The 15,567-nt window shown below is 39.1% G+C and overlaps 1 protein-coding gene across 1 annotated transcript in view; it reads left to right on the forward strand.

Moving 5' to 3' along the window:
• The window catches only part of RSBN1 (round spermatid basic protein 1), a 33,757-nt gene extending 18,225 nt beyond the window's left edge, over nucleotides 1-15,532 (forward strand). Inside the window, exons 3-7 of the mRNA XM_083746073.1 lie at nucleotides 4,830-4,967; nucleotides 5,978-6,120; nucleotides 7,044-7,211; nucleotides 8,030-8,138; nucleotides 9,592-15,532. Of these exons, the coding sequence (XP_083602199.1) occupies nucleotides 4,830-4,967; nucleotides 5,978-6,120; nucleotides 7,044-7,211; nucleotides 8,030-8,138; nucleotides 9,592-9,954 (921 nt within the window). The 3' untranslated portion in view covers nucleotides 9,955-15,532. The remainder of the gene's footprint in view (nucleotides 1-4,829; nucleotides 4,968-5,977; nucleotides 6,121-7,043; nucleotides 7,212-8,029; nucleotides 8,139-9,591) is intronic.
• Nucleotides 15,533-15,567: the final 35 nt, after the last annotated feature.

Genomic DNA, 15,567 nt, shown 5'->3' on the forward strand with positions numbered 1-15,567 from the left:
TGGCTGTATTGCACTTAGTTGTGCTTTGGCTTGGCTTCGTGTATAGGGGCGAGCTGTGGTTTTGTGGCTTGTGTCAGCCAGATCTGTGTAGGGATTGCAGGGGGGTGCAGCATCCGGAGGTGCCACCATGGATTGGCTACTGGATCCAGTAGCCAATCCATGGTGGCACCTCCGGATGCTGCACCCCCCTGCAATCCCTACACAGATCTGGCTGACACAAGCCACAAAACCACAGCTCGCCCCTATACACGAAGCCAAGCCAAAGCACAACTAAGTGCAATACAGCCATCTTCTCAGGAAAACTCTTCACAAAGTTCAAGAGGTCAAGACACAAAGACTTTAGCAACTAATCCACACCTAATGACCCACCTAAGTGGTACTCAGGATATCACTCAAGAAATCACTCAAGGTATCTCTCAAGTAATTAAGGAACAAAAGAAGAAAAGGCACACTAGCCTGGGAACTTCCTCTCTGCCCAGAACATTGGAGGCTAGACACCACACCCCCTCTACAGTATTTATAGGAACTCAAACATTGAGATCCCGCTCTGTTCCAGTAACAAGAAGCCGAAAGCACCAGCCTGAAGATGACGAGTGAGACCTCGTCGAAACGTCGCCTAGACACCCCAACTTTTACACGGGAAGACACCCGAGGACACCAAAACCTGCATATATATATATATATATATATATAGTTATTTATAACCTATGTTTTTTATAAACATGTTCCAAATATCTTTATACTTGCCCATACAAAGTCTATATCTATAAGCAGTCCATAAGTTGCAAGTGTTGCCATATCCTTAATCCATTGACTTTTAGTCAATGAGGCCATATATTTATCCTTCCAGTGCATCAGTATAAGTCTCTTGGCCATAGTAAGGGCGAGAGACGCAGGTGGCACTGGTCTAAACCACTGAGCCTCTTGGGCTTGCTGGTCGGAAGGTTGGCAGTTCTAATCCGCATGATGATGGTGAGATCCTGTTGCTCTGTTCAAAAGCATACTAGTGCAAGTAGATAAATAGGTACTGCTGCACGGTGTTCCGTTGCGCCAGAAGTGGTTTAGTCATGCTGGTGACACGACCTGGAAAGCTAGCTGTGGACAAATGCTGGCTCCCTCGGCCTGAAGCAAGTTGAGTGCCGCACCCCATAGTTACCTTTGACTGGATACAACTGACCAGGGTTCCTTTACTTTTTTAGTAAGGGCACAAAAAATCCATTTATATTCTCTACTTGTCAAATTCCATAAAGTAGGTACATAATTCAATAGAATATTTACCTCTGAAAATTCTAACCAATTCTGCACAGTCATGTTTATACAATCCAATACTTTCTCTGAAAACTTAGTAAGTGAAGGACAATGTGTTTTAAAGAAGCAATATTTTTATTACATATCAAACAACATGCTGGTTTAGACAGTCTTTTTCTATATAAACATAATGGAGTCCAGTAGATGGTAAACATTTTCTGTTGCATAAGTCATAATTTCAGATCCATAGTCACCTTTACTAAGGAAGCTGAAACACTTTCCCACTGTCTAGATAATACAGGAACATCCAATTCTTTGTTCCATTCATTTCTTAAAATCTGTGTTTCGAATTGATTCATTAATAGCAAATATCTATAAAAAGTAATCGCAGGCTTTTTAGTTTCAAAGTATTTGATCAGTTGTTCTAATATCTCTGGTACCTCAGAAGCTGTAAAAGCTGCTGGTCCAAACAAAGTTGTTAACATGTGTTGCAGCTGCAAATATTTTCATTGGGTTGATAGAGTTGTCTCTTAAAATAATGTGTAAAATTCATCTTTCTCATTTGTCAGTTGGTTCAGAGTCAGTATGCTCGCTTCTGTGCAGTTCTTCCATATTACCATCTTTCTCCCAATTTTTAAAATTGGGTTTCCCCACAAAGTCAATTTAGCCATGAGAAAATTGATCAATTTTATTTTTATTAGACATTATATTCCATATTTTTCTAACTGACATTAATTGTTTTGAGAGACTCCCTAGCTCTAATGTACTTTGATCCTAATGCTATATATGTATATTCTAAAATTGCCCAAGTCAGAAAATTATTATTATGGGAGCTGTAGTTCAGCAGCATATGAAGCGCCACAAGTTAACCAGCTCTATTATGACATTTCATTGGTTTCAGTGGAAAGTGCATATTGATCTTTTGGCACTGAAACATACAGGTTTTTAAAGTGCTTTCTAGACTGTCCAATTGAAGTTGAGACAACAGCTGGTCTGGGGGGACAGATATGTGTCCCCAAATTTTCATGCTGTTTTAGGTGTGCTGGTCTAAAAGTCATGTGATATGGACCTACGGTATTTTGAACTGTCAGAAGAAGGTTTTCAGCTCAACACTATTTTTTTTGTTTACTTTGTAACTCAGTTAAGTAAACTTTTTCAAATTTCTGCAAATGCAATTAAGAAAAAGGAACAATAGGTCCATTTACTGCTATTGTTGCTGTGTGTGCACATCCATGCTGTACTAGTCATTTATTGTCCACAGCCTTGTTCAGCATCATATTCCAACTTCCATGTGTTCCTTCCAACAGTTCCTTCCACACTAGTACGTTTCCTGGCTTGGCTTCAAGGTTTCTCTTCCCTTTCTGAAGCTATAACCTTGGTAATATAGGACATAGCCTAAGTCTACGCCCTCTTAGGCGAGTCTAGAAGGATGTTTGCCAAGTACAGCGGTACCTCTGGATGCGAATGGGATCCGTTCCGGAACCCCGTTCGCATCCTGAGCAGAACGCAACCTGCATCTGCGCATGCGCGGGTCGCAATTCATCGCTTCTGCGCATGCACGTGACATCATTTTGAGTGTCTGCACATGCGCAAGTGGCAAAACCCGGAAGTAACCTGTTCAGTTACTTCCGGGTCGCTGTGGGACGCAACCTGAAAGGATTTAACCCAAAGCTACTTTAACCCGAGGTATGACTGTAAAGTTTTGTTTGGAGCATGTATTGCAGTCAGTATCTTCTCTGCAAGTTTCTTGCTTTGGTTTTTTTCAAATGAAAGCTGATGTTCAGGACATTGCTTAAGTATCTTGGAATCCCAGATCAGCCTCATTTGGTGGTAGGATTCCTCTACTTGTTTTAAGCTTACATTTTGTTTTGTTGGTTGTACACTGCCTCTGTAACTGTCTGATAAAGAATGATTGATGAATAGTTATTTCTTTATTTTAAAAATGCTACTTGCACTCTGGTATCAACATCAGAATGCAGAATGTTCAGTCTTGAGATCAATTGTGAAGGGCACATAGACGGTTAAATTATCCATATCGGCAAAACACATGATTGTATGCAGAGGAAAGATCCATTCTTTATTATTGCCTTTGTTCTGGGATAAACTTCAGTTAAAATGTGCATGTTCCCTTCACCACAGGTGAAAAATATATGCGCATGGTATTTAAACATTTGAATCCAAGTGCAAAATATTACCGTATTGGCCTGAATATAAGCCTCACTTTTTCCCCAAATTCCAACCACAAAAAGTTAAAGTGCAGCTTAAATTTGCGACCTTACAAAAACTGGCTTTTACGATATCGCTGCTGAAACAGACATTTGGTAAAACGGAACAGGTGTGAGTGCCTGTGGAATTTTAAGGGAGCGGCTTATATTCAGGTATTGTCTTTTTTTTCTTTCCCCCCCTTGAATTTTAAAAGTGTGGCTTATATTCAGGTGCGGCTCATATTTGGGCCAATATGGTATGTAAGGCATCCCTTCCAACTCTATGATTCTGTAATTCTATATGCTTCTGAATGAAATCCAGTTTAGACTTCAGAGCTGCTTAAATGCCACTCTGAAGGTGTAAGGGCATTGTGCTTTCACACAGATTCTTTCTTCCTTTCCCCTCTACTATACACAGTTAGAACAGCATACCTTTGGTGTTTACAATGAACTGTTAATTTACTCTACATAAAAATCTTCGGAAGATGGTGGCAGAAGAATCTATAGTGGGGAAACTTTGCAATGTGGAGGTGTCTGGAGTGGACCTCCCTTTCTGCTCATGTGTTGGCGGTGGGGAGGAGACAGCAGGGGAATTCCACAATAGCCTGTACACCGAGATGCATAGGATTGCTCCCAAAGTAGCTTAAATGTTTATTTACTGCTATGCTTCATCAACCTTGTCTCTTAGGATGCCAATTGGGTAGCTATCTTTCTCCACCACAGGTAAATTTAAGAAAGCCACTTTTTAGTATTTAGATACACAATTACTAAAAATAATAATAATAAATGTTTCCTTGACAAGAGATGACTATAGGAAATTATTTGCTTATATGGCTTACACTAGTTTTTCACTTAGAATCCTTTTTGTTACAGCATTTTGGGTGAAATGCAAAAACTTGGATGAACAGATGTGTTTCAACTTTTGTTTCCTTTTCGGTATTGTTCAGGGTGGTATAATGTCAGTTCAGGGCACCTGCTTAATCAACTTGTTTTGATACCTACCAGGGGAATTTTTTCTTCAGTTCTTCTCCATTTGATTGTCACCTTTAGTTCAAATTGTTTGCATTCTTTAAGACTGTCCACGGTTCTTCAGTTTTCTGTAGATGTTTTGGTGGTTCCCTCATGCAGGGTGGTAATGGCTCTTCCCTGCAGATGAATGCTGTATGATCTATGCTCAGAAGGGCCCAACCTGTAAACAATTGCCTACAAAAAGAAGAAATTCACTCATACATCCAAGTGTTTGTTTCTTCACTATATTCAATCAATTCCAGTACTCATTTAGACTTCACAATAACATAGTACACTATATTAAGCATTATGCAGTGGTATGGAGTATGGAGTATGGAGTAAAAACACATTTTTGCTTTATTTGTACAGGTCAGTCGAACATACTGCTGTGGAACCTACAGAGCAGGTCCGATGAGGCAGATCAGTCTTGTTGGAGCAGTAGATGAAGAAGTTGGAGACTATTTCCCTGAATTTCTTGATATGTTGGAAGAATCTCCATTTCTTCGTGTAAGAATTAACTTTATTGCATATGAGAACCTGTAACATATTATTAATCACAGAATAAAAGGTAAAGGTAAAGGTACCCCTGCCCGTACGGGCCAGTCTTGACAGACTCTGGGGATTGTGCGCCCATCTCACTCAAGAGGCCAGGGGCCAGCGCTGTCCGGAGACACTTCCGGGTCACGTGGCCAGCGTGACATCGCTGCTCTGGCGAGCCAGAGCCGCACACGGAAACGCCGTTTACCTTCCCGCTGGTAAGCGGTCCCTATTTATCTACTTGCACCCGGAGGTGCTTTCGAACTGCTAGGTTGGCAGGCGCTGGGACCGAGCAGCGGGAGCGCACCCCGCCGCAGGGATTCGAACCGCCGACCTTTCGATCGGCAAGTCCTAGGCGCTGAGGCTTAAACCCACAGCGCCACCTGCGTCCCTGAGAATCACAGAATACTTAAGCATAATAATGAATACATGAGTCTGCCTACTACAGGACCTGGGAACTTTCCTCAGCCTGAGGCATTCCATAATGGGGCTTCTTTTGTGGGGAGGGGGTGCACATGACAGTGGTGGACATGGCTGGGGGTGAAAGGATGTGGTTCCTATCTTTTGTACAGAAGGCTTCATTCCATGTATCAAAATTCAGAGTTGTTTTACAAATCCAACTAAGCAAGAGATGTTACCACGGCCCAATGACACATTCTAACCAGGCAAGATCATTTGAGGAGGACTCAAAGCAGAGCTGGTGAAGGTGTGTCTTGCATTCGGCCCCCACGCCTGAGGTTTCCCACGCCACCCCACTGTTTTCACATGACTGAGTGGAATATATATGACATATTTTGTGTATATATGATTATTTCCATGTAGTATAATCCTGGTTTTGTAAACACATGTCTCTCTCTCGTGTGTGTGTGTGTGTGTGTGTGTGTGTGTAGAGGTTTCTTTTCAATAAGGAAGCTGTGCCTCTGTTCAGTAGCATTTTGTCTTGCTGACCACCTGATTTGGATTTCTTTTGCTTTATACAGATGACTTTACCTTGGGGTACTCTTTCTAGCCTCAGACTTCAATGCAGGTCACAAAGTGATGATGGCCCCATAATGTGGGTAAGACCAGGAGAACAGATGATCCCAACAGCTGATATGCCAAAGTCACCATTCAAACGGCGGAGGTAATACTCCTTAAATTTATTTTACAGGAAAGTTTTCATGCTTGCCATAGAGTTGACTTCACAAAACTCTTTACTGATTCTGATCTCTCAGCTGATCATATAATTAGTACCAGCTTTTCCCATATTGAAATTTAACTATGCATTGCAGAACAGTAGTCATGTTCTTTTCTCTTAGTTACCTCAGTGCCATGTATTCTTAACTCCTTCAGGCAGGGACTTGCCTCTTGTTTGGTAAATTGCCATGTATACTGATGGTGCCATTGTTTTGAAGTTCAAACTGTATACATTGCAGAGTATGTGGAGCGTTTAAAAACCTTTTCTTCCTCCAGGAAATGGGTAGCAGTATATTCCAGCTTAAGCACCTAAATACAGATTATGACATGTAATGTCCCAGAATAGCAATACAGCTGGACACACCAGCATAATATTTGTGTAGAGGTAGAGCATTACAATTCTATATCTTATTAAATGGTTGACTTTTTAAAGTGCCACCATATTAATGACTTTCTAAGCTTCTTTGGGTACTGTTAAATTGAAATATTATTAGAGGCATTTGGCTATGTTCACTGACCCCTGACCTTGCTGCACTTAAGGGTGAGGTTTGATTGGGGCTTGTAAGTGTCTTCACTTGAACACATTTTAGAAGTCTTCCTGTAAACAGGATTCCATTTTATATTTGAGTTATTAAAATCTTGAAGTGCCACAGAGGTTATGCAGAGCCCTTGATTAAAAAAAACATCAGTGAGATTTGTTGCTATCATTTGTTTTTAGTCTAGGTAAAACTGTAAAACTGTAGCTAAATCTCTGAATATCACATGACTGCCTCTATAGTAGAGCTGGGGAAGATTTTTTTTTGTTTTAAGATGTCAATATCCCCACTGCATAGCTCTAACAGCCTCCTTTCTCTTCTCCCCACTTCATAGATCAATGAATGAAATAAAAAACCTCCAGTATCTACCTCGGACCAGTGAACCCCGTGAAGTTCTCTTTGAAGACAGAACAAGAGCCCATGCTGATCATGTTGGGCAAGGATTTGACTGGCAGAGTACAGCTGCTGTTGGAGTGTTGAAAGCTGTACAGTTTGGTGAATGGTAAGTGTGGTGTAGCAAGTCAGAATATGCTTGGAATTCTTTTGAGCAGATCATTTGGAAAGCTGTCTAGTATGCTGCACTAGAATATTCAGGAAAACAGAACATTTACAAACCAATATTTGTCAGGAATATTTCATTTGTACTAAGCAAATAGTTATACACGAGGGGCTCTCCAGTCTTGTCATAATAAACTACCCTGAGTTAAACTTTGAACCACCATAGAAACAAAGTGAAACTGAGTTTTTGTTTTCTGTGGACCTCTGGGGAAAATGGAGAATTCCCAGTCTACCCAGAGCCCTGCTGATCATAGCTTAGTTTGTTATAGAATTAGGGGGATTTGGGAGTGGGTCCCTGGCCCGGTCATACATTTAGATGGAGCAGGTCTAAATTCACTGAGCCTTGCCGATCGTAAGGTTTGAATCCATGCAACTGGGTGAGCTCCCGTTGCTCTTTCCCAGCTTCTGCCAACCTAGCAATTCAAAAGCATACCAGTGCAAGTAGATAAATAGGTACCGCTGTGGCAGGAAATTAAATGGCGTTTCCATGTGCTCTGGCACTCATCACGGTGTCCCGTTGCACCAGAAGTGGTTTAGTCATGCTGACCGCATGACCCAGAAAGCTGTCTGTGGTCAAACATTGGTTCCCTTGGCCTGAAATGAGATGAGCGCCACACCCCATAGTCACCTTTGATTGAACTTAAACATCCAGGGGTCCTTTACTTTACCTTTACCATACATTTAGAATACAAATGGGCCCCATGTATAATTCTCAAGATGTCTACTAGCACATTCTCACTGGAAAAGTCTTCATTTTTCTAGGAGTGACCAGCCTCGTATAACCAAAGATGTAGTTTGTTTTCATGCTGAGGATTTCACAGATGTAGTTCAGAGGCTTCAGTTGGATCTACATGAACCTCCAGTGTCACAGGTAGTCAGCTCATTTGTTGAAATCTATACTTTGCATGTTGCTTCAAAGCATGATGTTAGTTGCCTATCCCCCCCCCCCTTACTGCTGGTATATTTACTATGAAATCACAGTTCCAGAATATAGCATACAGATTTGAAAAACAAACATGCCCTTTTTTAACCAGATAATGTTCCGTTTGGACGAACATTTAATTGGATTGCAAGTGGAAGCACCTTAGATTGTAGTTCTTTCCCCTGCCACAAGCAGGATCATACAATTACCAGAGCCACATTGACCAGTGTGTTGAACAGTATTGGGGACATTGCCTCAACAGTGCCTCATACCAGTGTTTCATAGAGCCTTACCATTACATGCGGCCTTTCTTTCCACATGAAATTCCCACATATGAAATGCATATTCAGGCATTTGTTCCAAAATTTCTGTTCCACAACACTGGCCAAACCTGCACTATCATCTGGATTTTGCAGAAGTGATGATACTGGATTCCTTTCCCTTAAGTGCAGTGTAAACTTCTGTTAAAGGTTCTACCCTGTTAGTGGACAAACATGTGTGTGTGTGTGTGTGTGTGTGTGTGTGTGTGTGTCCTTGGTTCCTGCAGGTTTTCACTGACTGTAATAAGACATTGTCTGAATAGAACTATATGAATTTGCCCAAGCCTTAAGACTGGTATCAGAGGTCCTGCTGTAGCAAAAATGCAATTGGTGGTTACTAGGGGCAGGGTCTTCTCACTCGTGGCACCATAGTTGTCATAACTCACGCAGGAAATAATTCTACAAGTTCACTCCCCCCCCCCCACTTTTATATTTGGAATACTTTAAAATTACCTAAGGTATCTTAAAATTGGTTTTAATATTGTTGCATTTTTATAATTTGATTTTGTCTGTATGTGTGTTCTCTTCAAAGTAAAACACTTTGAAAAATAATTTTGAAAAGTGGGGTACAGTTTTTAAATAGTGTGAGAACAGAAAACCCTTGAGCTAATCAATAAGTTGTTTTGATCAGTCAAGTAAGATTATTTGTGGGAAGTTTGCATTTCCTTTTGTTTTACAGCTTCCCTGAGACAGAAAGGCTGAAGCTCTGGTGTGGCTGTCACAAACTTATGAGTTGGAAGTTTTAACAGTTCACTATTTGCTTGAACCTAGTATAAAGTATAGATATACCAGCCATGATTAAATGCTGCATGTTTTTGAGTAGCTTTTCTCGGACAGTCATGGGGATTTCACTGTTTGCTTTTGCTACCTGAATATGTAAGCACATCTTTTAAGTTGCACCAAATGTTGTACTTGACTCATTAGTTTAGCAGCAGCAGCTCCAATTCCAGACTGTTGGTATTTGTGCCATTATTGTGGCTAATAAATAACTAAAGGCTGGAGGGCAGAATATGTGCACCGCACACTAAATGCCCACTTTGGGCCTGGCATCTGGTTTACCTCTAACTTCTTTTCTCCTTCAGTGTGTTCAATGGGTCGATGAAGCTAAGCTAAACCAAATGAGGCGAGAAGGGATTCGCTATGCTAGAATCCAGCTATGTGACAATGACATCTACTTCATCCCTAGAAATGTCATTCATCAGTTCAAGACAGTGTCAGCTGTCTGCAGCTTAGCTTGGCATATAAGACTCAAACAATACCATCCTTCAGGGGAGAATTCTCAAAGTACAGAAAGCATTTCAAATATGGACACTAGCATCTGTGATGAGACTAAATCAGAAGGTGAAGATCAATGTGTGCTTGTGAAAAAGGAGTCTGAAGAAGTAGGAACAGAAGTACAGACAGCAACAGTGGCGTCACCATCATTGTTTTCATCTCTGTCGTGACTTGTTCTACAACAAGACAAGCTGGCTCAGCCCCTTCCAGTTTTTAAACTAGAATCCGATCAGCAACACAAGCCACAGGATGGTCACATGTGCTCTCTTGTGTGATATGTACATAATCATATACATTTTTAAACGGCTTTTTAAAATTTTGATGTGAAGTTATAGTTTTATAACTGGGTTATGTTTTATTGGAGAAATCTTGCCTATAATTCTATAAAGAAAGGTGACATTCCAAAATGTCAAGCATATCTTTTTTACACAGATTATGCAAAGTTAGAGTTGTATTTTACTTCCTTAGTACAGCATGTAGTAGTGGACTACATTTTTCTTTGTAATTCAACATCTCCACAAATGTTTTCCCCCTCCTTCAGGAACATTAAGTATTTAACATTTGGTAAATCTGATATCCCTCCGTCTATTTTATCTTTAGCTTTCAGCATAAAAGTGTTGGTTTCTGTGGAGGAGTCACAAAGTGACTCTCCCATTTGATTAGTGGCTTGAATGAAAGAGAAAGCACAGCACTTTTAATGATCAATGACATTTGTGAGAGAGACACTTTGAAAGCCTAGAGAAAGCTCAAGTTACCAGCAGTGTAGATTAATCCTAATTGCTTATCAGCACCTTCACAAAGAAGCTGATATCTGAGATTAGTTGCAGAGTGTGATCTTGTTGAATTGTAATACCTGACGGCACACTTCCCATACCTCTGCTTTTAATGTTTGTGGGAATATTACTTTTTATATCTTCCCTGACTGCAAAATGTAATACTAGTGTCAAATGAAAGTAACTGTTGGCAGTCTCCCTGAGGAAATTGCCATCTTAGAGCACTTTAAGGCTTTACAATATTCAAACCAACTTGGTGGCTTGTTCAGTTCACAGCAAGCACCTGAGGTGGAAACCATATGTTCCTTTTCATTGATGCACTTAACCCAGTAGAGTAGGCTTCACAGTATAAATTGGTTGCCTTTATTCTCAAGAATTCTATATTGCTGTTTCACAGGGAATCTCATGTGTACTGCTATTTCCACATGTAACTCTTGGATACCCTAGTGCTATGTTGAAAGGTTAAATGACACTCACTAGTATGTTCAGTATCGTTAGCAAGATTGTTTAGCACTCATACAATATTTCCCAATGTTAACTATAGTCAACTTTCATTCATTATTTGTATGCTGAATTACATTTATTTCTGGTACTAGAAGAGATGGGCCCTTCACATGTAGGATATAACCTTTGTTAAGGTGTAATCATAGTTGTTAATAAGCAACTCCATACTTGTGGGGTAGGAGAGAGATCTGCAGCACTACATAAATGCAAGTAAGAAAGCAGCTGTGTTTATTTCAACACATCTTTATCAATCTTTTTGAAAAGAACTGCAAATATTAATCTGTTTCTAATAGCAATTACTTTGTGCAATATTATTTTGTGTAGATTATATGCATATTAGTACCTCTGCACAGAGGACAGTTTTAAACCAATAGCAAAATGATCAGAGAATATTGCAGTGATTTAGATAGAACTTGTATTACTCCTGATATATACATGTATATGTATTGTCTTTGGTACAGACTGAAGACAAATAGAAAATATTTCAACTTAAAATGAATTTTCAGATTGGAGTGGTGATGAATTGTTAAGTAATCTGTGTAAATAAGGTGTTAGGATGAAAACCTTTTTACAAAAGGTAATTTTTTTAATGCAGGAGTGTAGCTTTTAACAAAATTCTAGATTGACCAATACTGGTTCAGATGATAACCCCTGTGTACTCTGGCTTTTTCCACTTTTTTACTCTTGTCCAGAAGAATTTTCATAAGCTTTAATAGGCTCTGCAAAGTAAAATTCTTCACAGGCAATACAAGTTTCAGTGCATGATTTATATTTGACCAAGTCCATCTTTATTTTTGCATTTCTCTTCCATCCACTTTACTAGTCTTCCAAGCACTGATTTCCCTTTACCCATGCATTGCACATAGCTATATCAACAAATATAACACTGGTCTTTACAACTTAGCATGAAAACAGCACTGTGTATAATCACTCAGGAACTGGAATTTTAAAAAAAAGTTCTTACAGTTGAAGGGAAAACTGTTATCTCTTTGTCCCCAAATAAAATTTCGACAGAATCTAAAAGAACAAATTCTAACAATGTGTACTCACAGAAACTCCATTCCCACATAACAAAAAATAATTAATACATGGACAAACTTCTGTGACCCTTTCTAAGCTTCTAGATTGTATTCTGCCCTCTATGCAGCCAGGAGAATTTCTGCTAAGTTTGCTTTTTGTTTTTTAAAAATATGAGTTTAGCATCCTATGCTAACTAACCAGGAATTCCAACAGACAGCCATGCTTAGTTGTTGAACAGTGGTAGCTGGTTCACACATGCTGATATAAGAGGAAAGTGAAACTAAATGCCAATGAAATCTTTCTCCTGGACATCAGGGAGGTTAAAGTGCATGAGTCTAACTTCTGCGTAGGCTTTTTTCAATACATGCACTTTGTGCATTATGCACTTATAAGCATTATATGTGAAAGTGGCTTAAGTGGTAGTTTAGGACCAGACAGAATTAAAATGGAAACGTAAGGTGGAATTCAATGTCACATGCACTATTGCAAATGTTCTGTCTGAGCAAGCTATTTAGCTTGTCAGATAGAATGACCCCTTATCTTCCCTATGTCCTGTTCTGGGGGTATTCTAGATCTCTGAGCCAAATTGGGTGGGCATGGGAGGGAAGTCCTGTTGCGCAAGCAGAGGTCTGATGAGACTTGTCAGGTGAATCCCACCTAGAGTAGACCCATTAAAATTAATGAGGTTAACTTAGTCATGTTCATGAATTTCAGGGGGTCTACTCTGAGTAAAAGTTAGTTCAATACCATTCATAAAAAGTTTTTTGTACACATTAAATTATAGCAGTGGGCATAAAGTACAACAGAAGCTTGCTTTCAAATGGATTTACACCCTGCAAAAGGAGTATGGATCAATCTTTCATGGCCTCTTATGTGTCTCTGCACCCAATGGAGAGGGATAATCTTGGAGTGATGTTCTGTGCTTTTCCAGTTCAGTATGTTAGTGTTGAATTATGCTGTGTTGTATGTAGTAGCATTTTGAATATATTTCAGACATTTAATGATAATTCTTTCTGTCATGTTCACTTATCTTAATTTCATTTTAAGTATATTGGTTTGGATTGAGAATTAATGCTCCACTGGGTTCTTCTTGTGCTGGAGGAAGCAGGGTAGAGGGAGGCAGGGAGGTGATTTACATCCAATGCCATCTTCCTACTGTAGCCCCCTGAAAATTTTCTCTGGAAGACAGGGAGACCCTCTGGAACAATGTGGGAGGTGGTGCAGGAAAAAAATCCCCTTCTTCCTCCAGTGCTCTTTATTCTAGTTTCCTTCAGCTGTCAGAGGAACAAGTCTGGATCCAACCCATTATCTTTTACAAAAATACTTTTCAAAATGGTTCAGAAGCACAAATTGTCATTACTTCTAAATTCTAGGGTCAAGTACCAAAGAGTTCTGTTCACACACTGAGACTTTGTTGATTTCGCTGCTGAAGCTTTGGACTGTATTCTAGATAGTCTCCAATTTCTGGGGGAATGAGAGGCTGCAGTGGGAGAACAGGCTGCTCCACACAGTGCATGTATGACCCTCAGGATCTCTGCCTTGGTCTCCTTTTTTTAAATAAAGAGACATGCCATGTAGGATTAGCATGGTGATAAATTAACGGATTTGGGCAAAGGAAGGCAAGTTTAAACATTTGCAATAAAAATAATGACTACTACTACGAACCTGAAAAATAGGAGTGACAGATGACTGGGTTCATATCCAAATAACTGTTTATTTGGTGAACATATACCCATTAGCTCTCAGAGAAATAAGGTATTTTTAGAAATGAACTTGCAGGAAGATACTGGGAAGTAACATCTTGCATTGTTCAGAAATTTCTCATGCCAACTTAATTGATTATTGAATGCCAAGATGTGCAAATAAAATTCGCTTAACAAGAAATGCAATGTTATAAACTATAGAGCTATGTTTTACTAGGAGTAGGCCCACTGAAATTAATGAACATAACAGTAATTTCTAAGGTCTACTCTCGAGTAAAACTTAGTTACAAAGTGGAAAAGGAGTTCAAAGGCAAAATTATCTTTAGATTAATTTATTAGGTAATTTTCCAGCTGGGAAGACTTTTCTCTGTCCAATTTCTATAACTGAAAACCAGTTATTCTTTGATATATATTGTCTCAAAACTGTAAAGAATCTGCTAGCTACTAGCAGTTTCACAAATACGGTTCTTGTCTAAAGTTTCTGAATCTCTCCATGTTGAATAAATATCCCACTGTTCCTTAAGGACCAAAGAACAACATTAATTTGTGTTCAGTGAATGGTTGTATTGGGCCACTGATCCTTTTAGCAAAGCAGCAAAAGTAAGATTAAGAAATAAGTGGAATAGGCATTTCACACCCCACCCCAAATATTTATGAGCAAATATCTATTTTGTAAATAACTGACATGTTCTCTTCCATGAAGATGGAACATGTGCAGGGTTCTTTATATTTAAGGGACACTTACATTTATCACACAGATTTTCTCAAACAGTAAAAGGGCTCTTGTTTTGTTGGTAGTTTTCCTACATGTGAGGATGTAGCTGCTTATCAAGAGATAGGAGAGTTCATTTATTGCTAAGAGCCTATGGATGGACATAAATGTTTTCTCATGCTGCCATTCACATGCTTGACTATATTATGAGCAGTAAGCTCTTTTCACATGGGGCACAATCTAGCCAAGGTTAAGCACTTTTAAGTTCCTTTGATTTTTTTTTAATGGGAAATAAGCTGGACTTTCCATTGGAATCTGTGAAACTAAATGTGTTTAATGTTGGCAGGATTGCACTCTTATTTCTTTTATAAATGCTGAGTATTTATAGCCATATTGGTTGTGTTTGAAGGTTGCTATGAGTGGGGTTGCTTCAGTTCCTGAAAGCTTTGTACTGTAGATAAATTTTATGTTGGTCCAATAAACAACTTTCCAATAATGTTATGGCCTTCCATTGATATACATAATAGTTTTAGGACCCAACAGCACATGTAGTTGAGAAGGGGCTTCTCTTAATATAGCACTTTCAATTCTGTCTAAGCAAATACTTATCTTTACATGTTGTATAAAATAGATTTGTGTAGTGTTTTGTGATTAAATTCAGTTTTGATTGGCAGCCAAGATATTTTTCTGTGGTTTTAATATATCTAAGGTCTTTGCATATAGAGGATATGTACAATTGTCTGGAAGACTGTTTTTTTCTTTTTCGGCTTTGTGTGGCCTTAGTATATTTATTGACATTTAGCAAGTGTTTTAAAGAGGTTTTTATAATAGTGTAAACTGATGGGAAAATTTTAAGCCTCTCTGTGAATAATCCTCTAACGCAGTGCATTTCTTTTAGTAGCTGACTGTACAAGCGTATCAAACTGTTAAAGTTATTTCTTTGTAAAACAAACAAATAGTACAATGGAATGCATAGATTTTCCCCCTGTAAAGTATTTTTTTAATAAACAGAAGTCTGATTTGTCCTTAATGAAAACTGCTGTTTGGCAGAAAGACTGTTAGAATATTGGG

This window comes from Podarcis gaigeae (assembly GCF_964106915.1).
Source record: "Podarcis gaigeae genome assembly, chromosome: 6".
NCBI lineage: Eukaryota > Metazoa > Chordata > Lepidosauria > Squamata > Lacertidae > Podarcis > Podarcis gaigeae.